The 27,294-nt window shown below is 41.0% G+C and overlaps 2 protein-coding genes across 10 annotated transcripts in view; one reads left to right on the top strand and one right to left on the bottom strand.

Moving 5' to 3' along the window:
• Positions 1 to 6,165, top strand: part of AP1S2 (adaptor related protein complex 1 subunit sigma 2) — a 30,994-nt gene extending 24,829 nt beyond the window's left edge. For 4 of the 9 annotated variants that reach the window (XM_066313908.1, XM_066313915.1, XM_066313914.1 and 1 more), the window contains one exon: positions 535 to 1,978. In XM_066313908.1, coding sequence (XP_066170005.1) covers positions 535 to 631 — 97 coding nt within the window. In that variant the 3' untranslated portion in view covers positions 632 to 1,978. Of the gene's footprint in view, positions 1 to 534; positions 1,979 to 4,226 lie in introns of those variants that run through there. The other 5 variants (XM_066313910.1, XM_066313916.1, XM_066313912.1 and 2 more) reach the window with 3 other exon arrangements.
• A 62-nt stretch (positions 6,166 to 6,227) lies between these two features.
• Positions 6,228 to 25,152, bottom strand: ZRSR2 (zinc finger CCCH-type, RNA binding motif and serine/arginine rich 2). Its single transcript, XM_066313907.1, has 11 exons — positions 25,039 to 25,152; positions 23,177 to 23,256; positions 22,948 to 23,044; positions 22,541 to 22,649; positions 22,144 to 22,230; positions 19,856 to 19,894; positions 17,640 to 17,755; positions 14,531 to 14,744; positions 12,173 to 12,228; positions 11,886 to 11,995; positions 6,228 to 11,251 (listed from the first exon to the last, which is right to left on the bottom strand). Exons 1-11 carry the CDS (start codon positions 25,083 to 25,085, stop codon positions 10,740 to 10,742), a joined length of 1,467 nt encoding a protein of 488 aa, XP_066170004.1. The 5' UTR covers positions 25,086 to 25,152; the 3' UTR covers positions 6,228 to 10,739.
• Positions 25,153 to 27,294: the final 2,142 nt, after the last annotated feature.

Here is a 27,294-nt window from a genome sequence, read left to right as displayed (position 1 = left end):
AATCATACAGGAGTGTATTGAGTTCAGCAGCATAATCCAAGAGCAAAGAAAACTTTGCCTGCTTTGAGAGGTGTATGAGAGGCCTCCATTTTTCTAAACAGACCCTCTTTCTATGAATTTTAATTTTTGTCACCAGTAATGCCGCCACTGTACTACCCTGGCCCACTGCCTGTCTTTAACAGAAGCCAACAGTTGATGCCTGATGTAAAGACAAGTAAATAGATAGGGTGGTCCATCTCTGGAGCTTCAAGCTTTTTTTTTGGCTAAGAAGAAACTCTGAGCTTATGTAATAGATTATTTATGATGTGAACTTGTTCTGTCTGTTATTGGACACAGCATGCAAGTGTGGGGGGGTAAAATGATGATTCTCCCCACTACCCTCACCCCCTGGAAATCTAGAGTAGTCAAAAATAGAGTATGGTATTTCTGTATGAAATGTCCCTTTAATGTCAGAGATACAATAGAGATTTTTGTTTTCTTGCATATCTGTCCACCTTTCTATTATGTATAAGAATATGTACATTTCTTTTGTAGCCACGTCATGAATACTTTAATGTACCAGTGTACTAAATGGCTTCATTCATCATGCATGCAGAATTTCAGAGGAGGTAGACCTGTGACTTACTCATGACAGAACATTATCATCAGCTTGCTGAAGCCAGTCATCCTGAATCTAATAGAATGCCACAACCATTCTCTGCTGTTGTACTTCCCTCTTCCCCCTCTGTTTTATAGTGTTGTCTCTTCACATGTCTCATTTCAACAAAACTTGTGCTTGTTGGCATATGGTTTAACTTGTTTATTGTGTGTAAGCTTGAAGTCTTATGCTTAAACATTCTGTAGCTAAGCATCTATATACTGCAACACCTATACCGTAACATCACTCAACCCACATTTATCTTTTAAATAGGTTGTGGTGGTATTTAAACATATGCTTAAAGCCTGCAGGCGAAGTTAAGACTTACAGAGAAAGTAGTGAAGGAGAAGTATCATGTGAAATGTATATATACACAAGTATTAAATGATGCTGAATGAAATTCTATGTAGACTGTGCATCTTAATTAAAGGTGCAGATAACACTATCCCTTTCTGAAGAGTGGCACAATAGTGTGACTGACCTTACAAAAAGGAGGGAGGCAGAATTGATTAGGTCAAAGAGAATGATGGGTAAATCTGAAATTAAAACATTTGTATTTAAATGTGCATAACGCTCTTGTGAGTAATTTAACAATTACTGCCCCTGAAAGAGAGAACAATATCATTGCTTTACAAATGAATAATGGAATCATAGAATCATTAAGGTTGGAAAAGACCTCTAAGCTTATTGAGTCCAACCATTAATGGTTAGGGTTGGAAAGATCTAAGTCCATTAACAGGATACTTGCAATATGCTTTCTTAAATTGGCATTTCCAGTTTAAAATGCAGGCTGTTGTGTACTGGAGAACTGCCACAAGGGTGAATATAAGTGATTCAGTTGAAAAGTGGGCAGAGTGAGAGAGCATGTAATGCATCCTGTTTGTAACTTAAAACCAATGCTGATTCTAAAAATTGTTTCCATGTATTATCAAGGAGGCAGTTACTAAAATGAACCACAAAGAAGCTAGTTCCATGCACTATATGTGGTAATGCACTACCTTCCAAATGTTAAACTGACATAAAAATGGCAGATTTAGAGGATTAGACAAGATTTGGATTGGATTTGCAGCATTCTGAAATCTTAGAAAACAAGATCTTAGGAGTGGTTTTCCATTTCCAAGTTTGCCTTTTTTCTGTAAGCCATTAACAATGTGTTTGGATGTCTGGTTAATGCTGCTTTAGCCTGCATTATTTCATGCCTGTTGGCTTAAAATGCTGTGCATTGAGCTGTAATGAGTTGCTGTTCTTCTTGTTATCTGTATACAGCTGCTTGCTTCTAAATGACTAGGTAATGAATTAGCTTTTCTGGCATGTTTGAAATAAAGTATTGCATGCACTTTGTCTCATGTGAATGACTTTTTTCCTCATCTTTGTTCTGATATTTCAAATTTGTGTTGTTTGCCTTGGGTGATTCTGAGCTGCAGGTAGTATGTAACATTGCAGAATGTTTTACATAAGAGTTGGGTAAAATGTTTGACACTTAGTAAAACAATGAACAACACAGAATTCATTCTATTTGTTTCTTAAAAGTAACAATTAATGAAGTTATTCCTCTAGAAAAAGATGTTAGCCTTTAGGTGTTCCTTGAGATTATATTGTTGATGAGCACATAAGAAGGCACACCTGTCTCAAGGTTACTGCTTTAGCAGTAAAAATATTAAAATAGAGGGTGATGTATCTGTGGACAAGTAGCTAATGTCCTTAAAATAGGTTGCTTTCAATGGTTAGCCAATGACCTTGATTTACTTAAAGAAATTTAATGTTTAAATTTATGCTTGTTGAAAATCATCTCAGACTTTGAATTGGCAGTGAAAAGGACAATACTAAACTGTTCTAGAAACAGTAGCAGCACTGCTCTGTATTCCTTCATAGCTATAAGGAACTTTGTTTTCAGGTAACTTTGTAAATGCCCTGTTCCACTCCTGAGTAACTCTTAAGTGCCCACTGCTGTCTAATCAATGTAAAAATTAAAAGTGAATTTATCTCAAATATTTTGAAGACCCTGAAATGCTTGAGAAGTTATGTTCTTGTAGAATGCTCTTGAGTTCTGGTGCCATATTTAGTTAACAGTATAGGACTTCTTGCCTTAACTTGGTGGATGGGGGAGGTGTGTGTCTTCTAAAATGAATGCAACACAGTAATCTGGGAGTATAATACAGTTATATTAAAAATACTACATAGACATTTCTTCAGTCAGGGCCTCCTTTTGGGGATTTGTTAAAATACAAATGTAAATCTTTAATCCTGCCATCCTGTTTGGTGTTGTCAAGGTCACTGCAGTTCTATAAATACTGCATCAGTGAGGAAAAAAAACCAAGCCAACACTACATCTTTAATACGCCAAGTATCTTGTTTTCAGATTTAATTTGCCTTTTTATAGCAATTTTTTAGTTGCTGCTGGATTTTAGAAGCCATCTCAAAATGCTGAGATGGCCTGTTCAAGCTCTGACTTTTGAATGAAGTTGCCCTGAAGTATTATAGCTTGTTCCTTGACTGCTGAATCACCTTTTACATGAGCTGAATGATAGTAAACTTGATCATTTTATGCCACATAGTCAAGGTTGATAGCGACAGTGTTCTGAATGCTATTTGCAAGGTTTGAGGTGCTTTAATTTGTATTTTACCAACATTATTTTTCTACTAAATATTTGCTAAGCAGTTGAAATATACTTGGTTGGCTGCCTTAACTGTTATCTGCCTTTTTTTTTCTTCTGCATGACATGTCTTGTTTTAGGATGCTAAAGTAAGTTTATTCATACTCTTGATATTAGAGCTTTTGTTTCAATATGGACACAGTATCCCCTTTTATTTACAATGGCATTATTAATAGTTAGAGAAAAGCTCAGCCTAATGTTTCTAGTTTAAACCATTTCTTTTCAGATGCTATGGAAGTAATGAAAACAAAACTTATGATAATTCTTTGTAATTTGGTATCAAACAACTTTCTCTGAATTTAAGGAAATCTTTCCATGATTAGAATTAACCTAAAACTTTATGCCTGGTGTGGAATAATAAAATTCCAGTCCTGAAAAGTCCTCCCTCTTTGAAAGGGATCAGTTTGACACCAGGTATACCAAGGTACCTTGACCTGGTTTATGAATTAAGCATAGGATAACTGGTAAAAAAAAATCAAACAAATTGAAACTCTTTTATAAAGATTTCAAGGGATACTGTATCTTAGTTGCATCAGTAGTTTCATTCCCATGTTTGTTTATTACTCCCAAACAGATTTTTGAGACCCTTAAAACAATTCACCACAAAAATTCACTGACTCCATAGCAAGATCCTTCCCAGTTCCTATCTCTGTTACTCAGTTGTGATTTGTTCCCTGCTGGTACATCTTAATTGTTTTATTTTTATTATGCTTAAGGGCAATAAAATCTACCAGCTATTCCTGTGAACCATGGCAATCTAATTAACAGCTCTCTGAAAAGTGAAACTAATACCATGTTTGCAAACTGCATTGTTTCCATGTTTTCATGTCTTTTCAGCTTTCTTTTTCAATTCAGCATCTTCCATACTAACTCATTTGCAGCGCCGCTGTAGAAACAGTGTTCATTTACTACTATCTCAAATTTTCCCTCCATAGGAAGCAGAGACCCCACGTAGTGTACTTGAAGAAATTGGATTGACATAAACCTTCTCTTCAGCTGATGCCATCTCAGTGTCTCATACTGTAAATGTTCACTGCCTTCATTGTAATGTTTAGCTAATGGTGTAAGATGCTGTTTGTCAGTATTACTGTTTTGCTAAGCTGCTTCATTCAGGCCTACAAGAAAAATACTTTTTTTTTTTTTAAAGGGAACAAGAAACCTTAAGTTCAAAATTTATAAATGAAAGGGAATTAGATTTAAATTGACTCCATGTTTCCCTTCACTGCATTTATAGGAAAATTGCATTTGACTTTGGTAAGTCTACTTTTTTTTATAAGCAAACTTGACTTCAGGAAATAAATGTATCATTATGACATAAGCATAGCCTACCTAAATGAAAAGAAACTACATGGACAACTCCAAATATGAAATGTTATGGTGTAGAATTGTGTTTAGGCAACCAAAGATTTGTTCATCTACATTTTAGTCGCCACTTGTGATTATTCTGCTTATTTCAGTTGTTGCATAAAGATTGGAAATACTGTTTATTACTGAATTTGTCATGATACCAAAGAATCCTGCCAAGATCTGCATATCAAACTGTTAAAAAACTGTTAAGGTGATAACTGCTTTTTTAAGAAAACTGATCAACTCACTAGACATGAAGGTGTAGCTACCTTGAGCAAAACTGTGCAAGTTACTATACTCCAAAGGGAATGCATGTAGGAGAAAAGGAAAACCAATCTGGACTCAATAAGGAAACTGTTTTTAGGTCTGATACTAGCTTGCTTTGAGCATGAACACAAGAAAGGAGGTCAGCTTTTAAACTGAATAGAGAGATGCATAATGAAAACTGAATACTTTCAAAGATGGGAAAGAAGAAGCTTTACAGAAGGGACCTTTTATTATTTTCTTTCAGCGTCTACCAATTAATTTGTATTTATTGGTGTTTTTCTAGTTATGCTTTATTGGGTGGTGTATAGGTACCTTTAGGATACACTAAGTGTCAAAGTCATTTAACTGCTTTTCTTGATCAACATGTTAAACACATGACACTTCCCTTACAACACTCCTGCGTGATGTACAATTGAAACAACTTATTTGCAGTGAGAGCTCTTAAACATTAGATTTGTATAGTATATTCACTGCACATCATGTAAACTGATACCCAGTAGTATTTTGACACTTGGAGCAGACTCTTGGTAATTACCAACTGAGCCTGTTTTGCTTGCAGAAATGTGATCTGTATGTGGTTTTGAGAAGACAGTGGGAGTCCACAGCTGGGAGTAGCCAAGTTCTGTTGCCTGTCCTCATGGTGGGGGGTTGTCCCCTCCCTCTCCACCCGAAAACCTTCCCCTAGGAGTTCTGGCTTGTTCCACCTGAGTAGTGCCATGTTTTCACAAAGCTTAGGTGTGGCAGTGCTGCTGGGAGCAGCACTTCTGTGGCCAGCTGGAGAGTGTGTTCAGAAGTGCCCGGCCAAAGGACAAGTGCAGCGTTGCCACTTGGAAGGCCCCTGATCAGACCCTAGCATTGATACTTTGATACAGGCCAGGGCTGGGTTGTGTGTGCCACTCCTGTGGCTGTACCAGGGTGGTGCTGGGAACTCAAGCCCTTAGAACTTGACCACAGATTCCCATTGTAGGATTTATACAGATTCCAAAGGACTTTTTGTCCCAGGGCAGTTCCCCAGTGCACAGTGGGCAGCGATAGATGGGGGTAGAGGGGTAGTGAAAGGACCCTGTGTATGAGAGTGAAGTGGTAAAATGGATTGAAGTCAAATCAGAAGAAATTTTATATGTATTAAACATGTTTTTAAGGTTTACACTGTCACTTGTATGTGCTTGGCTGGATTAAGCTTCGTTGTGATTGTGACAAACTGTTTGACCTCTGTCTATCACATTGGTTTAGTTGTAATAAATGTCCATTTTTACACCATTGCTGTGTTTATATGTACTTAGTGCCTGTATTCACAGAGGAAAGAAGAGGCCACTCAGTGCTGGCTTAAAAAAAGGGAAATTTTATTACAGTGCTTAACCTGTTCTTGAGCACTTCATTAAAAAATGTGTCCAAGTTTAGTTATTTACATCCATTTAAATTGTAGAGAAAGCAATAAATTAGCAAGTTTTTGGAAAGCTTGCCACATGAAACATGAAATTTATTTAAGTGGATCTTAAATTGATGGGGTAGTACCACTTCATTTGAAAATTAAACCACACGTTGAGAGAGATTTCTGGATAATACAGACTGAATATCTTTTCACACAATTCTGAACAAGTCAGTGCAATGTTTCCAATCCTGGTCTCAACCAAGAATCTGTCAGATGAATCCATTCTCCACCTTTCTAAGAGAACTGAACTGCTTGATGTTATCAGCAAAAGCATGGGGAAAAATTAATATCTTCGGGCATTTCTAAAATTAATTTGAAATGAAATTCTGGTTTTTGAATTTCCCATCTTGTGGGGAAGGGTTGGGGGGAGCTAAAGAATAAGTAAGAATTTCTGGATTGTTCAGGCAAGTTGATTGTTGTCTTGAGCGTCTTCTTCAACTTCACTGACTTAAGTCTTTAACTCGAAGAGGCTTTCCTGACCATCTGCTGTTCCTTCTGGGGTAAGGCCACAATGATTGTCACCCTGTGGCTGCTTCTGCCAAGTTCACACGTACCATGGGTTTACGCTTGTCCAGCTTGCTTTGCAGTCTGTCCCATGGCTCGACAGTGTTGCCTGTCCATGTCACATCAGTTTTGGTTTTCAGCCATAGATACTGAATTCACCTGGGACATCAGTGCTGAGCAGGAATATATGTGGAATAATTGGACTTTATTTTAATTACAAGCTTACAGTGGAAACAAAATGAGCTGCAGTCTTTGGATGATGTAAGAAGCTAAATTAAGCTTTCAGGTTATTAACTATCGTAAACTTCCATCTTTCATGTTTTGTAAGAAGTGCTGATCTAGGACAGGAAGCAAAAGCATCTTTCAGCAGGCTCTTGCATGTCTTTAGAAAAAACCCAAGTTATTTAGCGCACAGGAATGTCACTGGTAAACCGGAGGGCAGTTTCCAATACACTGAATGTGCTAATGCCAGACTGAATGCAAAACGGCCATGCTGCCATCACAGGGCATAGAAATGGGAGAGGAGTCACATGGGCTGCATTTTGGACAATGTGCCCTATAGACAAGGGCTGGGGGCAGTGAGGGAAGGCCTTGCATTCAACACACAGACACAAATCACCCCTCCTCAACCCCTGATGGGAGCTTGCTACTCTGGACAGGCAGAGAGGGAATGAAATCCCACAGAAGTGGCCACCAGCTACAGTTGGAGGGAAGGCAGTCTGCTGCAATGGGTTAAGCCCAGTTCCCTGATGCCTTAATTCTGCTGGGCATCATCAGTGCCCATGCCTGCAGGGGTTCCCACTGGGCTGTCACTGTTCCGTTGTGCTGCTGAACAAGGCAGCGTTGTTACTCCTCCACTGAAGGGCAGGAGCAGCTCCCCATCCTGACCAAAGCAGGCCCTGGCACTGCCACCCTGAACCTCTGTGTAAATGCCAGAATTACTCCAAAGCACCTCTGTGATCCCTGCAGAATTCACAACTGAAAAAAGTATTTTGAAAGCTGCTGCTTTTAAGTAGTCGATAAAGACAAAACAAAACTTGGCCCATATTAATTCACTTTATAAGGTCCTTTTCTGTGGCATATGTGGAATAACACGTAGTGGGAATAGATGTTCCTTAAAAATTTAAATCCTTTCTGTGTTCTGAGGCTTTTTCCTTTTGGGAAAGAAAATAATTAAGCTTAACATTAAAAAACTTCTAGTCTGTTTGTCTCTCCAGAATAAAATAGCTCACTCAGATAATAATAAGGAAACACAAAACCATGCATATAACACTACTTAAGGTTATGAAGCAGAGAAACAATACTGAAAAATACGAACTCCGAAGTTAGAAAACTGGTGGAATCCCAGGTTTCATGCTAACAAATGCAAGCTAAATGTCAGATCTACAGCACTCAAATTCTGTGTAATAAACAGACCCTGTGTGAAAGTGAGGGGTGATCACAGCTACCAGTCCTACACTGCACAGGAACAGACAGCACGTTTGGGTCCAGACCTCAAGAAAAGCAAGCTGAAGCTTCAGCCATTGTAGTAGCAGAAATAAAGTATATTTAAATTTTCACATGCATTTCTGAGCAAGTTTGGTTTTTGGTTTTTTTTTTTTGTGTTTGTTTTTTTTTGTTTTTTTTTTTTTTTTTTTAATACAGTCACTCAGCTTCCCAAATCTTGTTGCAAAACTGTGGGGACTAAGGAGCCTAATTACCCATGGAATTCTCACATGGTTCTTCGGGGGCACTTAGTTTCTAATCCCATGGAGGCCTGGTTTGCTTATTTCACCTGACTGGTCACAGGTTCCCACCACCCACTCCAGCACTTTTACTTGAGCTGGGATCATGCTCTGTGACATCTGGCCATGTGACACAGGGTGCACAGCGTCTGCACAGGCACAAGCAGCTCTCACAGGGAGCTCTGGGAAGCAGGGCAGCCCAGGGAATGGAGGATGGAACTGGCGACAAACTGAACCAGAGTTTGCCACATGCAGGTGCAAGTGACCCAGCGAGACAACTGAGAGTCTATAAAAAAATAAAAAACCTCAGGGAAAATTTGTCTCTAAGGTGTGGAGAGACAAAGGTACATTACAAGAAACTGGCAGTAACAAATTTCTCAAATGGAATTAAAAACTTAGTGCTATCTACCCTTTGAAATATGTCTTTTAAAAAAGTTATTATTTCAAAAGTTATGCTAATTAATTACAATTCCTACATCTGTTAATAACTAAAACATTTAATCAAATTACCAAAGCTACACCTCTGCCTACAGTTATGACAATATATAGCAAAAGTTGGGTTTGGACTGAACATCACTTTTGTTGCATTATTCCATATTGGACAAGTTACACATGAAGAAAGAAGGAAAAACGTATAATCAGCATGCTAGGTGCACTATGCATTTAGAAAAGCAAAATATATATATCATGTCCAGAAGCAATGTTCACTTGATCTTAACTATCCTGGGGAAAAACGTTTTTGCTGTGAGGAATTCTGTTGGTAAAGTTCAGATACCCAGATTTTCTAAGGGAGTTTATGTTACAACTCCCAGCAGCATAATGAATTCTTATTTGGGAGTACTTCATGCCTGCTTTAGGCTTCTTACTCATGGGGTCTGACTGGTTCTCTAAAGGCAGGAGCCCAGTTCTTTGCAGAGGCTAAAGACAGGGAGGTATCTATCTCTACAGACTGTTAGGGCACCTAACCTTTGGTGTCACAAGCTCTCTCCAAGTGTCTGAGGTGCCTAAGCTAAAACCTAGATAAGCCATGTGAAATACAGTACATCTAAGAGCACAAATCTTTTAAATTAAAGTGAAAAAATATTGGTAAGCATTATCTAACTGCAGGTACTTAGCTAATGTAGCTGTCATTTCAAGAAAGTTTTGTCTCAATAATTTCATTTTTATGTACCCTACTCTTCACCTTGGCCATAGGAAAGCAAGGCAGTAGGGTGCCTCAAACTATTTGTAAAATAAACCTAAAAAGGCTCTAAGTCAAGTCCTCCTCTCCCAAAACTGTAAAGTATTCTTTCAAGTATAAACCCTTCAGTTTCTTCAGCCACTCTGCAGCGATCTTGATTGAACCTTCACAATCACCTCTTCGGTTCCCAGATGGACACTTTCCACCCCTCCAGCACAAGTCAGGAAGGTTGTTTTCACCTACAAATGGTGTGCAACCAAGGGGTATGCAAAGTATTTCTAACCTCGCTGAGGATTACAGTTGCATGGTCTCCACTCTTATTTGAGGATTAAGGTACTGAATAAACTGATTGTTTCTCTGTGTACTTGCTACTTGGTTTTAGTCTACTGCAATCCCTACAAGCAAGCAGCTCAGCAGCTCAGTCAGGGCAGACAAAAATCCAACACTCATGACCAAAAAGCTCCTTCTGGGCAAGTATTGTACAACCAAACAGTGATGTCTTTGAGATCCCTTTTCTCCAACTCATAAAACGATGATATTTTCTTTGTCTAGAAAGCAATTTCCAATAAACAGATGAAAAATACAAATGCAGTCATCTACACATTGGATCTGCAGTGTGCTGGGGTGTGAATTTAATGCACACTGGCTGTTCTGTACTAACTCCTTACAGGAACAGTAAACATTTAACATACACATAACAGAAATAAGCATATACCAAAGAGGCTTCACTTCTCTATTTATACTCAGTGTGCATCCAGGTGTTGCAGCAGTTCAGAGGGACAGAGTAGCTAGAGTACTTGACATTCACACCTTCTACAGGACTTAAAACTTTTAATTTTCTCAAGCTTCGCACACAGTAAACTACGTTCCTTTATTAGGAAGAAACATTTTAATGTGCAAGAACACTTTATTTGAAATTCAAATATATCTGGTGCCCTATTGGGAAGATCTGTCAGCTCTATTTTTATCAATTAGTGATTTCTGAAAGTAATTCTCACTTTGTTTTGGGAGTTTCACTACTTTTTCCTCTGCTGCTCGATCTCTTTTTACCCCTGCTCCTGGATCGAGAGGAACTCCTGCTTCTGCTTCTGCTTCTGCTTCTGCTCCTGCTTCTGCTCCTGCTGCGTGTCCGACTGTGACTCCTGCTGCGGCTGCGGCCCCTCCTCTTCCTGCCCCTGCTGTGAGACCTCCTCCTCTCCCGGCTCCTCGACCTCCCGGACCGGCGCCGCCTCTTGCTTTTGTGGCGGTTCTTTTTCCTCTCGGATTCTCCATTCCTGCGATAGGAATGGTCTGGGCTGGGGCTGCCCCTTCTCCTGGACCGGCTGTAATAGTCGTCACGGTGGCTCGATCTGTTCCTCCTCTCAGAGTTTTTAGACAACTGATGAGTCCGTTCAGGAGAAATACGTATGTCTCTGTTGGCCTCCCAAAACTCATTGTTCGGATTTTTGAATACGTGAAGAAAGTTGCAGTGTTTCCCTCTTGGACACTTCTGCCTTTCAAATAAACCTGCAACAGATAGGGTTTGCTTTTTTATGAACCACACCTGTTAAATCTCTTTCTTCATTATGTAGAAGAAATGTAATGAACTGAATTTTGCTTCTCCAAACAGAAGAACATGCATCTCACCACCTATCAATTTAACTCACACATGATTAATTTTCACTGTGTACTTTTCTCGGAATTAGCTTTTTAACAGCTATGAGGATTTGGTTTTAGCTTAGAACAAACTCAACTTTTCATTTAATTTCATTTAAATTATTTACCTTAATGTAAGAAGGTAACTCCAGATAAGTGACGTGTTATATTTACTGCTCAGAACTGTTGATAGTCCAGAAACGGCTGTTGCTTCTCAAGAGATAAATTAGTAGTTTCACCGTAAGATTATTATTTCCAAAGCTAGAATCCAAACTTTTTTTCCTAAACCATAATAATTCCGCTAGAACAATTCAGACACTCAGGTGACATGGTATAATATTCCCTTTCTTTCCTGGATCTACACAAGCAAGTTAGCTTGTGTTAGCTTCCAGACAGAAATGAATACCACATTAGGCAAATCTGAAAGCTACAGCCTAATCCCTCTATTTAACTTCCATGAGTGAGTACTCTTTCAGTAACATACATCCTCTTTTTCGAGACTCACCGCATATGGCAGTTTTCCACCTCGTCACAGGACAGAATTCACAGTGAAGCTGTCTGCCTGCATACCATCGTCCACTGAACAGAGCCAGAGCTGCTTGACAGTCCTTCTCCCTTTAAAAAGCAAAAATAACAGATGGCATTACCATCACAAAATCATTTCAGACATTCCTTACCAATTCTGGGCTCCCACTACCATATGAGAATGAACTGCATTGATGATACAAACACTTATTCATTACTCAGCTCAGGAGTTTGCTTCTAGCACTTGGTAAGACTGTGAGTACTTACGACTGGTACTGGACGTAGACATTTCCTCGCAGGTGAGGCTCATAGTTGCAACTGACCTGAGGGGATGGAAACATGAAGTTAGGGCAGTGGAAGGTTTATGCTGTACAGCAGCTCACACATTCTTAGATGGGCAATTCTCATTTATCACACTTAGTGTTACAACAACAAAAAAAAAACCAAAACCAAACAAACCCCAAAAACAACAACAACAAAAAAGGAAAGAATAGAAGCCTTTCTGCCTTATGTTTAACTGTTTCCAGCATTATGCTTTAATTAACTCTGAGACCTTGGCTTCACTTAGTCCACAAGAAAGCTTGTACACTCCATTGTCTTGCACTTGTCAGGGCCAACCCTACTGTGCAACAAATCCTGCTCTGACAACAATTAGTAGTATCCTCAAGTGGAGACGAGTGATCTGTCACAGTAAGAGACTCCACAGCAATGCATCTTCACAGCATCCCTGTGAAATGGGTTTGAAAAGCTGAAGACACCATCTTTTCACTGTACAGTTCTGAAAAACCTCTTTTTGTAATGATTTAGCACTCTAAGTATATCTAAAGGTCTCAAAAATACACAAATTACCTTTGAAAAAGCTTGCTGCTAGTTACAAAAGGTTCTGAGGCAGGCAGGTCCTATCAGGTGGAACCCAGTTCTCCAGGGCAAACTGTGATTCCAGCCTCTGCTGCCCACAGGCCTCTTCCAATACCCACAGCTAATGAGGTTAGTGGCTCCTTTCATCCCTGAACCCTGACTGACCCTCAGGGAACACCACCTTGTATGCTGGATCAGCAAAGGCCTTCAGCCACAATAACAAGCATTTGTATAATTAAGTATTACAGGATAAGGCATCAAACTATTCGAGATAAACAGTGTCAATACAAGAACAAGTGAAAATGATTTTGCCATAGACATTTTTGGGTAGGAAAAGAACCCTAGTGTTGTAGGGTATTGTTTTACCAGGATCTTCCAGATTATGGAGCAGCTTCCCAGAAAAAAAGAAAAAAAAAAAAAACAGAATAAAACCTTGGGCTACACTGGAAAAGGAAGCCAGTTGAAAGAGGGGTGTGTATAATCTGATTCTAAATGGTCACAGAATCCCAGCTCACTCAGTTAAGATCCTTGCAGCCATTGTGTCATTCTGAAGCATCTCTAATGTGGGGAAAATGTGCATGAGAATCATCTTGCTGTTACACAATTGCCTCAGAAGCCAGGGAATGCCACACCAACAGTCACAAGGACCCAAGCAGGTGCAGCTTAGCACACCTGTACAGAATGAGGGTACAAAGCCAAGGACATGACTTTGCTGACAGGGCTTTTCAAGTCATGCTCCATAGGGAATCTGCATCCTATCTTCTAGTAGAGGAAGTTACTTATTAGTTATTATGTCTTGTAGTAACCAGCTATTATTCCATAAGTCAAAATACAGAGGGGTTGCTCCACTCCTCCAAACAAGTGAATGTTTCTTGCCTATAAAGCTCATTATACAACTACTGAAAACTCACTCTTTCTACTTTCCTCTTGCTTGAAATGCTAATACCATCTCAATCCTGAGGCGGCTGTCAGTAGATGAACACAAAAGAACAAAAGGCACTATGTGCCTCCTGGTGACTGCAGGAAAACATTCAGGGATGACAAGCAGAAAGGGATGCTGCAATATATTCTGATACAAGGAGTCTGCACCATCCAAGCTGCATATTTTCGGGCAACGTTTATGATGGGGCATCATTCATCTGAGGTCTCCATTTACAGATCCCTCTTTATCCCCGTAAGAAATAACAATGGGAAAAAATCAGTACAAAACACTGACCAAACCAAATGCACAAAGTAAGGATGGATGACAAATCTCAAGACCATTTATGTAACTTACCTTTCTGTAATTCTTCCTACTGAAATATCTGCTACCTTTTCAGTTCATTGCAATCTGATTTTATTTTAATTCAGTCAGTCCTAAAATGACAGTTTGGGTGTACACTCCAAATACATTTCATACCCCCACTCTTTCATTCCTTGGGCCCAAATACAGTAGCTCAGATGTATTTATATTGTCTAACAGTCTTAATGGACCCTCTGGGGATTAGCACAGGATAAAAAAAGTAAGGACTATGAGATAAGTTGAGCAGTGTGAATAACTTGCAATACAGAAGCACAAGGTTTTGTAACACTTCAAGAGAATGGGAGAAAAGATTCACCCAGAGTAAGACGGTGCTCTGTAAGAGCAGTGAGAAGTTCACAGGTGACACAAGAGATGCATAATTTGTTGTGAGAACACTGCACAGTTCCCTAGTGCACACAGGATTAAGCTGGGGCGTACTGGACAGAATTTCTCTTAAGGCACATAAACCCCATTTAGATGCATACCTTGAACTGAACCACCTTCCCCACATTCTGAAACTCGGGGAGCACATCCTCATAGAACTCCAGGAACTGCTGGTAGGTCTCCTCATCACTGTACTCCAGACTGGCATCTGTGTCATAGTCGTCCCTCCGGCACTGCTCCATGCCGAAGGTGATGAACATCCCTCGCACCAGCAGCGTCTTGCTGGACGTGGGGTAGTTATGCTTGCGAGAACACCTGCACAGGGTAGGGAAGAAAGAGAAGTAGAAAGATTGGCACTTTCAGAAGATACACTTGTTAAAGAGTCAAACATCTGCCATTTTCAGTTACAGTTATTATAGAAAAAAATCCATTAGTGGAAAATCAAGATATTTCAATTACTAAACCAAATCTTTTGGAGCGAGTTTGTACATAACCTTAAGGCTTCCTTAATGCTATTAACAAACACATTCTTGCTTAAGAAAGCAGAACTACAAAAGCTATAGATACCAGTGTCACAAACAGAGCTGAAGTAATTTCTTTTAGGCTACTAGGGTTAATGTGTTCCCATTTTCTGAAGGACTTTAAAGATTGTCAGGAGTCTTCTAGAAAGAGAAGAGCTAGCTAGTACCTGCTCTTCTTTTTGCAAACTGAACAACTTTTACTTAAGTTGATCTTATCATATGGGGGTGGAAAGCAGGAATGAGGGAAGAACAGCACATTTAGACCTACACTTGGATGAGTACAAGACTGGTATTTTTCCATTTCTAACAAAAAAAAAAAAAAACAAAAAAAACCAAAAAACAACCAACCAACCAACAAAAACAAAACCCAAAGCCTCAATCACCTCCCCCCCCAAAAAAAGCCCAAACAAAGAAAGATTCTTTTAAATCAGTTGATCTTAATCTGCATCTTCTTGGCAGCCATAAAAGAATTAGATCTCCCTCACCATCCATTATATTCAGCCTACCTTGATAACATGCTGAAATACAGTTCTCCCCTAGACACTTTTAGATTCAGTAAGAACACAACTGTTCTCCATGTTTATTTCACTGTGCTTTATGATTCCAAATCAATATGTCTCCAAGCAACTGGGTCATGCACTCTCCAACACATTTTTCCTTTTCATGACATGGTAAGAAAACCATCCAGACTAGTCCAGTCTATGTCACTGGACAGCACAGATGAACTGCAGGGAGGTCAGGTCTCAAAATGGACAATTACAACTCAGACTTCAGCGAGGAAGTTTTTCTGCCCCCAGTCAGTCAGAAATGGACTCACCTTCTGGTTGTCCTCTTAGACTTCAAAAAGCAAAGAACAAACTAGAAATCCAAACTCCAAACCCAAAACTACACCAGGAGACAATTAATTTGATGATTATTGTTTTTTACATTTTAGAAGCCGCCTACTTTTGCTGTTCAATTTCAATAATAGAACACAAAACATTAAACCCACCTAATATTGTCTACACACAAAATTATATATTCACATGACAGAAAAAAAGAAACCCCAAGGAAAATGAATGGCCCAAGAATCCTAATATTACTGCAAAATGTCAGGGCTTGAATTACGGAAACTGGTAGTAACAAACTCGGCCAGTTTTAGCTTCTTCAGGACACAGCAAGCTTTGACAATATTCAACGGTTATTTGTTGAAAACACTGGCTCCTAGTTTTTCACAACTCCTTCCAACCCATCCTTCCAGTCCTACCCTAGCTGTACCAGTCCTTCAGCTCACAGACAGATGTTAAAATGACCAGATTATCAAGGAAGCAGGTATGTGAGGAAAAAAAAGGAGGATGCAAGAGAGGTAGCTGATATCAACAGGGGTGAAAGAGGAAGGGCAGAATATGTTGTTTCTCAGTATTTATTCTCCAAGGGTTATTCATAGTTCAAATGCAAAGTTCAAAGCAAAACTGAATTTTATGCAATCTATAAATAATCTATGGAGGTTATCTCCATAAAAGACCACTGAAACAAAAATACTGCAAATATTACAAAGATCTAGACATTTAAAAAAAAATGCTGTCTGCAGTGACATAGCTGGTGAAAATTTTATTATGAAACTCAACACATATTTCAGAATAGAAAAAAAAAAAAAGATGTGAACTTGAAGCTTCCATATAGTTGAATTATCTTATAATTACCCACAATGTACATCACAATGGAACAAATTACTCCCAGGATAAAGAAAACTACAACAGCTAGACCACACATTTCAGTGAAAGTTAGTAAAATAACCTCATACATATTTGCTGAAGATTTGTGTAATAAATATCAGAGTCCTTCCCTGATAAACTGTTGCTTCCCCTTAGCACAAAAGAAAAAAAATCAGGGATTTTCAAGCCAGAAGCTGCATTTGGGTCATCACTGTTCCTGGTCACCAATGACTCATTTATATTTCTGGCTTCCTCTACATCCTCTGTGAACAAGTTTGCTGTTTGTTTCATATGAGAAAGTCCTTTCTTTTTCAAAGCTAGTAAACATTCTGAGACACTTGACTAAACTTTAAATAATCATTCCCACCTACTCCTGAGTTTGCTGTTCTTCTATCACAGTCCTCTTCCACCTTCCTCTTTGAAAGCTGAGTCTGGACTTGTCAGCCACTTCTACAGAGGTGTTGCTCATCTCTCATCATCCTGATGAGCTTCTCTGTTCTTGCCTTTAGTAAAAGTTACACTTCCCTCTTGAGACAGGGGAACTCTGTCAGTGTCCCAGAAACAGAGTTGAATGTATCACACATTTAAATAGTGAGAGCTCTGGAAGCTACCTGACAACTTCCCCAAGTGTGCAGATTTACCTTAACTTCCTTTAGTCCCTTTGGGATTTGAATATATGCAAATTAGAAAATATAAAAAACTAGCATCTGGCATATCAGACCTGTACTAATAACAGACCATATACATTCTGTCAGAATGTATCTGCATGTGTCTAAGCTGAGGAAAACTCAAGTCTGGCCAATGTAACCAGAATGCACCATCAATAATATGCCATAACAATAAATAGCTCAATTCCAGTCAGCCAATGCTCTGCTCTCAATCCACATCCAAATACACAAAAGTATTTTATGCAGCAATTTTTCCTCCGTTTGCTTATGACCTAATTAAGTTGCCTCTGAACACATTTCTATCCTGGTAAATATTCAATGGATTACCTGTCTCCAAATCGGCAGGAACCTGTTTTAATATAAAACGGGCAATTCGCTCTATCCTTCTCTGTTCCCAGATTCTCTGGGGGCTCTGGGTTATGCCAACTCACACCATTCTCCAGCTGTGGAAGTAACATTAAAATAGACAAAAGTGAGAAATCAGTAAAGAATTGAGAGTGTCAAAACATAACAGCTGAATTCACATGCAGTTATGAGAACTATGTTTCTACAAGGCAAACTGAACCTATTCAAAACATTGTTTTTCAAAGCTGCCCTGTTCCTTGGGTCTCACTTTTTACACCTGAGTCATGGTTTAACCCCAGCCAGCAGCTAAACCCCACAGAGCCACATGCTCACAGCCTCACCAAGCAGGATCAGCGAGAGAATGGAGGGGTAAAAGATATAAACCTCCTGCATTGAAATAAAGACAGTTTAAGAAGGAAAGCAGAAGCCAGGCACACAAGCAAAGCAAACCCAGGAATTTATTCACTGCTTCCCATGGGCAGGCAGGTGTTCAGCAATCTCCGGAAAAGGAAGGCCCCATCACATGTGACAGTGATTTGGGAAGACAAACTCCATCTCTCCAAATGTCCCCCCTTCCCTCCTCCTTCTCCCGCTTTATATACTGAGCATGATGTCAGATGGTCTGGAATATTCCCTTGGTCAGTTTGGGTGACCTGTCCTGGCTGTCTCCTCCCAGCCAACCATGCACCCCCTGCCTCTTCACCAGCATGGCAGTATGAGAGGCAGAAGAGGCCTTGGGTCTGTGTAAGCCCTGCTCAGCAGTAACAAAAAACATCTCCACATCTTCAACCCTATTTTAAGTATAAATCCAAAATGAAGCCCCATACTAGCCACCATGAAAAAAATTAACTCTACATCAGCCAAAACCACCACAACCTGGCAGAGAGAAAGCTAGGACTATTTACTTATTTTCTCTGCAACAGCCCAAAGCTCAGCAAGCTCATCATTATCATTGTTATGTGCATCTAGAAAATCCTAAATTAAAAGTAACCTGCCAAAGGCCAGAATTTAAAAAATTAAATTCACAGTTAGCACTGGAAGTATAGGTGTCTGTACTGATCATCTTAGGTCATTAAGATTTCTGTAATTCAAAATGGCCTCACCAAGTTGCAAGTCTTGAATAACTACAACCAAAACATATTTAAAAAGGAATTTTCATTCTAACCAAACAATCTGTAAAGCTGACTGGCCTAAGTTCTCATTTTAAATCAACTAAAAATTCTTTTTATTCACAAGCATCATTTGACCCAGCTACCAATTCTGTTCATGACTTGCAGCCATAATTTTCTATCACCAGAACAGCCTTGTTACATCAGCAGTAACTGAACCCTGAACTGATACTCTATGCAGTCTCTAACATACCACATTTCTGACTGTTCCTTTGCAGATATGACTGCTAATGCATCTTGAGCTCTGGGCAGGCGGCAGTTCACAGCAGTTTCCTACCCATCTTATGAAACAGATTCCCTACCTAAAGAACTGTTTAAACATGATTTGGAACCAAATGTAACTCAAATATAGCTATGGCAATCAATAAACAATGGATAACCAGATTAAAACTTATTTCTCAGATTCATGTAGCTGTTTAAACAGAGCAAGAATCTTCAACAGTTTAACCATGTGACAGGGATAAAAAGCCAAATTATTCTTTAAGGCAATCTCTAAGATTCAAATGAAAACTGCAGTTTTCTTTTCTACACACTGCCAGCCTGAGATCCATGCTCTTCCAGGCATCCAAGCAGTCAAGCTTCTCCCTCCCCCACCTTTTTTTCTTTTCTTTAAGGATCTGTGCTCTCCTCTACCACTGAATCCTCTTATTTAGATCCTGACATCTGCTTAAAAAGACAAGTTTATCTTGCCACCCAGAACTGACAGATTTATTTAGAATTACAATTCACAAATAAACCATCATGCATAGTTTTTCAACAGCACACAGCAGTATTTCCAGGTTCATTTTGACTCAGACCTCCTGAACAGTCATCAGCATGCACAACTGCACTGCCACCAACCAGCCAGAAATATGCTTAATTATGTTCCACCCAGTAAATAATTGTTTACAGCTCATGCAAGCCGCTATATATTAAATTTATTCAGGCCATTAGGTTCTCAAGAGCAGATGGACAGCATGCTAGAAGGCAAACACCGGATGGAAATTAAATTACTTTTCAGTTCTTTTTTCAGAAAGTCTCTGAGCATACCTGGCTTTCAGCTTGATCCAGCATCCTCTGCACAGCTGCCTATAAATGGTGCAAACACAGGACTAGTGAAAACCCTGAGGATACGCAAAACATCTGGTTTCTTTAGTTAAGAACCTAATTTACAATGCTTAGTGATTATGCATAATGAAAGTGTGATGAGGTTTGCTTTAAAAACAGGAGATTTACTTTGGCTCTGCAGCAATTCATGTACGAGAAAGCTGTTAAAGGATACATCAGACAAGACTCTCACATAGATGATTTTCTAAACTAAATGATAGACAACATAAAAGTTTAATTTTCTTTTTTAAAACTATAATTGAACTATTGATGCTTAAATCTATTTCCTGCTCTAGTACTCTACTCTAGTACTCAGCCTGGTTACGTAATGGTTTAGTTGCACAAAATGTTTTAACTTAGACATTTTATGGAACACACAGAAAAATGCAATGCTCAGTGAGCGTCTGTTAAAACAAAGAATGTAACTGGTAAGGAACTTAAACATCCTAGGTTAACCATATCTAGCCTTCCAAATACAGGAAAGCAATGAGGATATTCTTTCTGAATGGGCTGAGCCAAACAATACCACTCTTCAAAACTGGCTGGACACTACTTCTAATAAATTGTTCTATGAAGTTCCTAGAAAAAAGACATTTAAACATAATCAATACAAGAAAATATGCTAGGACTGGTTTAATTTGGAAGAAAATAAATTGAATTTAAAAAGAGCAAATAAAAATTTAAAAATGCAATTCAAAAGATGAGGACTCAGACAGCTTCTGGGACTGATCACCAAGGATGTCAGATGGCATCCACCCTAATAAAGAAAACCGAAACAGAACAAACAATGAAAACTCCTCAAACCTCACAAAAAAAAACCAAAGCCAAAATTACCCCTTCACTCTTTCCAAAAGAGCCTCACACTACCACCACCCATCAAACCAGAAAATCTATTTCTATTTGTTCATTTTAGGGAAGGAAATTGGGGGTTTTTTTTTGTATCACTGTTAGAATTTGACTAAACTGCTGTTTTAACACACAGGCAAAACCAGTTAAACAACTTTCTGCTGCTGAAATGGGTGGCTCTGCTCCTGGCCGGGTAATCATTTTCCCTCTGGGTTCCTGTCATTGCCCTCTATGAGCCAATTTAACTCACTATCCCCGTAAATAATAACCCAGAAAAACACAAAGCAAAGAATTCAATAACCAAACAAAAAAAAAAAAAAGCTTCCATCTAGTTCAGGGACACCAGTTATCTCACTGAGGGCTTGGACAAAACCAGACACAAAGACAGAGGGGAGGAATAAAATCCTGCTGTTATCATGGTTCAACTCTCTCCAAACTGTATCTCAACCCTAAATAAAGGACCCGAGCATCATTTTCTCTCCCTACTCTGCAGAGAGAAATGGATACTTGAACACCAAAGGAAGTAAGACAGGAAATACAGTAACTGCTGTTCTTTGGCATCCCTCATTCAAGTGTTACATAATCAGTGGCACAACCATTAACTGCAGAGAGCCAGAACTGTTTGCTCATGGCTCCTCCCCTGCTGTGGCTATCAGACACAGCTGTGAGACACCTCCCAGGGACATCACTGGAAACTTTGTGATTGTGGAGAATCTAAAATTACCAGATCCTAGAAAGCTGCAGTCACTCTTCACTAGCAGTAAGAGGCCAGTCCTCACACTGGATTACTGTATGGGACACCTTACGTACAGGCCACTGAACTTGTAAAACTTAAGAAAAATGTATCATTCACAGAAATGTTATCAATGACTTGTCTCTTCAATATCATTTTTATTCCACCCAAGAAGCTCTGAAAAAAGATACGTCCTGTTGGATGAGTCAGGTAAAGAAGAGCTGTAACACATCTTTTGTTTAAGAACTGTGTTAAGGAACAGCAGCAATGTACTTCCATATTCCATATCCTCTTTGGGCATTTTCTTCAGCACTGACTGTGTTCAACTGAGACATTAAGGAAGGATTATCTTTAACACATGATGCAGAAAGTGCATTTATCAGAACCTGCATTGGCACAGTACCTTTGTATTTACCTGATGTAAGCAATTACATACTGTGAACAACCAGATGTGTTAGCAAGAGTTACACTTCAGTATATGGATCCCCTGGATGCTCTTTAACACTGAATAATGGTTTAGTAACTTAGACAGAATGGGTTAACTAATTCATTTGCTAATTACAACAAAATCCCTCTTCAATGAGCATAACTGTTGCACCTGATCATGTCACAGGACATATAACATGTATATCCTCCCACCACCAGGAATCACCTCTCTCTCTTTCTTCTCCTGTTGCTTCTGCTGTGCCAGTTCTCTCTCTTTTCTTTGCTGCTCTTCCCATTCTTCTTTGATCTTCCTCTTTACAATAAAAAAAAAAATAAGGAACAATGCTTTACAATCAATCAAAGTCAAAACTACGATTTTGCATTACAACTCCTTGACCATTAAGTATTCATCCAGTCAGAAGCAACCATATGTCTGACAAAAACCCTTTAAGAGTTGTTGTTTTCTTCTCTTTTCAATTTTGCTTTTCTATAAAAGAGTGGAGAGTCTATGTTTTCAAACCCACCAGCATCAAGAAAAATGAGTCCATCACAAAATAATAAAAGTTATTACACTAAGTCTACCTTGTTGCCAAGCACAACTGTAAGGTTTCACATCTTTATACCTCTTCTTCTTCTTGACGCTTTCTTGCAGCCTCTTCTTTTTCTTTCTTTAGCTTGAACTCTTCTTGGGCCTTTTCTTCTCTCAGCAACCACTGCTCATGTAGTTTTTGTCTACCAAAAGAAACCAGACATCACTTAGACCACACACTTAAGGACTACCCATGGCTGATGCAACTGTCATAAATACAATTCAAATTTATTACCACAGGAATAACTGCAACTTATCTAATCTTATTTAAAAGAGAAAATATCATAGCAATCATTCAGACTTTAGGGGAAAGGACTGTGTAGCCTGACATATTCAATAAAGATTGTGTTACACAGACTATATTCAAACTTTTCAAACTACTAAAATGAAATTGATTACAGAAGTGTTTATAGCAGATATGCCATTTTCTAGGTTTCTCACCTTTCTGCCTCAAGTTTTTTTTCTTCCTCTTCTTCCTCCTCTTCTTCCACTTCCTCCTCTTCCTCCTCAGACACAGATTCATCTTTTTCAGCAGCTTCTGCGAAAAAACACAATTCAACGCATCTACATAACTGCATGCTGCAGCCAACATAGATACACAGAATGATATCTTAAACAAAACCCCCCAATCACTTCTAGTTCCACTGGCAGTACCAAATACTTCAGTTACCTGAGTCCCTTAGTTTGGCAAGTGCCTGCCGCTTTTTTTTCCTCTTCTCCTTCTTCAGAATAGCTCTGTACTTTTGATGGCTGAAAACGAGAGAACATTACTTATGTTAAAACAACCAAACACATAATTCTTACTGTCATACATGCACTTAATTTCCTTCAGCAATACAAAATCCCACAAACTACAAAAATAACAGGCATTTATATGAAACAGCAACTCCACAGCAGCATCTGATGTGACAATGAAACCTGTAAATCTGTGTCTGTGCTGTTCAAACTTGCATGTGGGCAGCAGCAAGAAGATGCCACACGTGGGGTCTCATCTTTTTTGAGCTCTGCAGTATTCGACATCATTACCAACTCCATGAAATCTCCTTCAGCTACTGAAACTTGGTCACAAGATAAGGGAGAAAAACTTGGGGATCTCCTACCCTACAGTTTTGGTACACATTCAGCACATTCTAGTCTTTCTTTTACAGGACATGCAATTTCAAGTCCTTTCTTTTCTTCTTTGATATTCTCCACGGGCAGCAGTCTCAATGGACAGCTAACAAAACACACTCCACAGCCCCCACAGACAATACTCAGCACTGCTCTTCTGCTACAGAAGCTTGGCGAGACTCTTCCTTGCTTGTCTGACAGCTTTGAACGGCTGCCTACAAGCAACACCACGTTTTCACTGTGGTTAAAATGCTTCTAATGCCTAAAATCCTTTTCACATCAAGTTCTTTTCTGTCAAGTTTCACACTATCTTTCCTCTTCCTAACCAGGTCATAATGGAGAAACAGGAAGCAGGTATGATCCTCAGCTCTTGTCATTGTGCCACACCAAATACTGATGGGAGATAAAAACTTTCCCCTTTCGGAGTGTGTAATTTTAAAAGATTCCACAAGTGTAACTCAGCCAGACAGAACTTCACCCACATCTCCAATCCTGTTCAGGATTGCTCACATCCTCACCACTTGCACACTGTGCGTGCCAAGGTGACACCACGGTGCTTGTCCCGGCAGCAGCACCTGCCCACACAGACCCCACCTGTGCCTCTGACCCAGCCAGCCTGGCCGCTTCTCACCTCGTGTCCCTGCCTGAAAGGGATCGCATCCCTCAGTACCTGCCTGGGCTGACAAGCGAGAAGCTCCTGCCCAGTTCCCTGGGAACTTCCCTTTCTCGAAACCCAGGGAAGGAAGGGACCAAGGAACTCCCCTTGCTCCCAGGCCAGCACACGAGGAGGTGGGCACACCGCTGACGCGCAAAAAGAGCAGCAGCGCTCAAACCGCGCCAGGGCTGGTGTTCGCCTCTCCCTCCAGCCGCACGACACCGGAGCAAGGCCTTGGCAAACACCTGGAGACCCCGACCGGCGGACTCCCGAGCACGGCTGCCCTGGCCCATAGCCTCCGCGGCGGGGCTGGACGGGGCTCAGCCCGGGCACGCACATGCCGCTGCCTGTCCGCGCCGCGGCCTCTGCTGCTCCTCACGTCAGTCAGGGCCGCCGCTTTCCCGGGCGCGGAACGCTGTCCCACCCCGCCGCATCTCGGGCGGGCGGGCACGGCGGCCCCGGTTCCGGCCGGGGTCGGGACCAGCAGCGCCCTCCGCCCGCGGCTCCGCCGCCTCCGGGCCCGCTCGCTGACCCCAGCGCGGCCGCGCTCCCGTCCCGCGAACCACCGAGCCCAGTTCCCCCGTCCCGCCGGACCACGGCCTCGCGGAGCTGCGCCACTGCCGGGCCCGGCCACGGGGCGGCCTGAGCCGCGGCCGTCGCGCGCTCGGGCGGTCCCGGCCAGGACGGGACCGTGACTCTCCACAGGGACGCGCGGACCCTTCCCCTTGCCCCGGGGGGTCCCGGCCCCAGCCCGGCCGCGGCCTCACCTCGGCTTCCCCAGGGGGGGCTCGGGCACCAACATGGGCGCCGCCATCTTGCGGTACCGACGGGACGTCACGTGACCCCGCGGCGGAAGGGCGCGCAATCGGTTCCGGCGGCCGCGCGCGGGGCGGGCGCGCGTTCCCGTGGCTGAGGGGCGGCGGGGTCCGTGCGGCCCCGAGGGCGCGGAAAGGCGGCACCTGGGAGCACCATTCACCAAAACCTCCCAAGGATCACAAGCGAGGGAGTGCACGGAACATGCCGTTGTCACAGAATCACAGAACGGGTCAGACTGGAAGGGACCGCAGTGGATCGTCTGTTCCAACCTCCCTGTCAAACTGGGCCATCTCACAGGTCACAGGGCTGTGTCTAGGCGGCTCCTGAGTATCTCCAATGGGAGAGACTCTGCACTGTCTCTGGGCAATCTGTTCCAGTGCTTGGTCACACGCAGTAACGAAGTTCTTATGTTCAGGTGGAATTTCTTGTGCATTAGTTTCTGCCCGTTGCCTCTTGTCCTATTGCTCGGCACCACCGAGAATGTGGTCCCTGCTGGACCCATCCTCTGACACCCCTCTTCTGATTTTAGTATGTGTTGGTGAGGTCTCCTCTCACTTGTCTCCTCAAGGCTGAGCAGGCCCAATTCCCTCAGCCTTTCCTGACTCTGTAATGTCCTCAGCCCTGCTGAGGTGCCTGTGCAGTGGTCTCTGAGCGTGCCTGGGGTGTAGCTGCCCACGGCAGTACGGGTGACGCTCCGGGCAGTGACAGCCTGTGCTCTGTGTGAGCTGCCTTGGCTGTGTTCTTGGTTGTGTAGGGAATTGGGGGGGCAGCGGGGTGTTCGGTGCCTGCCGTGAGGTGAGCTTCCAGTGTGTGCCTTGGCTGCTGTAGGCACGGCTACTCTGCCCCGCAGCCTCTCTGAGCTGAGGGAAGGCACAGTTCCAGAGCAGCAGCAGCACTACACCAGAGTGGTACATTGATCAATTTAGCTCACATTGCTGATGTATTCCCATCATCGTCTCTGGGGCATAGTACCTGACCTGATTATAAACGCATTTCATGGCAGGAAACTATTCCACACAGACCCTCATGGGTACGATGGGTGGAAATATGCAAGTTGTCAGTAATCAATTCCTCTGTGACAGGAGTGATAGATTGCAGCCTTCAGAGGCAGTGTGTTTGTAGCTTTCATTTCGGCGTGTTTTGCATAGCTATTAATAATGTACATTGTTGATTAAGGTCTAAATTATTCTCCTTAAACCACAATGTAGGTTATTTCCTGTGTCCCGGAGGTAGTACACTGCAGAAACAGCCGGAGCTGCTGATGGTGAAGCACACCACAGCAGGCTCTGTCAAAATCTGACTAATTGACTGTGCTGTTCATTAACAGCATAATGAGTATCCTCTTCCTTACTCTGAAGCTCAGTGGGTTTATTCAAAACAGGCATGTGACTGCTCTTGTCAGCAGTTACATTTGCCATTTGACCAATGAATATTCAGACCATGACCTCTCTGCTGTTACTTAACCATGTGCCAGATGCTAGAGTCTCTTGAAGGAGTTGTCATCAGTAGTACTTCCACTGTTCCTTGTGCAGAACATACATGTAAAATAACACGTAATTTGCTGTTTCTTGGATACAGAAGATGGCAGTATTGTGCATTTAACAACTGATGAACCATTGACACCCATGAAAGTTTTGAAAAAAACAACCAAATGTATTTCATACTCCTATTTCATTAGGAAATTATAACTACAACTTTCATCCTCCCATCAACAGAGGAAGTGCCATAATATTAACCTCCCTTTAAGCTATTTATGAGTCTAAATTGAGAAATTCTGTCATTTCCTTGTTTGTTATACTACATTTCATCATGGCATTTTTCCAATGTTCTTGGGGAAGAATCTTAAGCTTATATAGTTCAGCAATTAAATGTAAGATCTCATTTTAAGAAAACACAAAACATAACAGCTATTACAGATATTCATGATGATTCTGGAAAAAGCTGTCATTCTTTTCAAAACAAGAATACAATAGTTGCATTTTTCTCCATTTTGTTTATTTTTATTAATTTATACACATATAGCAGCTTGATCTTCAAGTCCAGGTGCAGACTTCAGTACAATTTAATTGATACAGTGTTAAAAAGAAAAAGATATGGCAATTCCAGGCAAGAGCCTGGATCCAAAGTAATACTGCATTCCAGTCAGTAGCTGTTATTCCTTATACTGGATTTATAGACCACAGGCCTTCACAAGCATAATTTATTTT

The sequence above is a fragment of the Sylvia atricapilla genome, chromosome 2 (genome assembly GCF_009819655.1).
Source record: "Sylvia atricapilla isolate bSylAtr1 chromosome 2, bSylAtr1.pri, whole genome shotgun sequence".
NCBI lineage: Eukaryota > Metazoa > Chordata > Aves > Passeriformes > Sylviidae > Sylvia > Sylvia atricapilla.
This window is presented reverse-complemented; position numbering and strand designations above follow the sequence as displayed.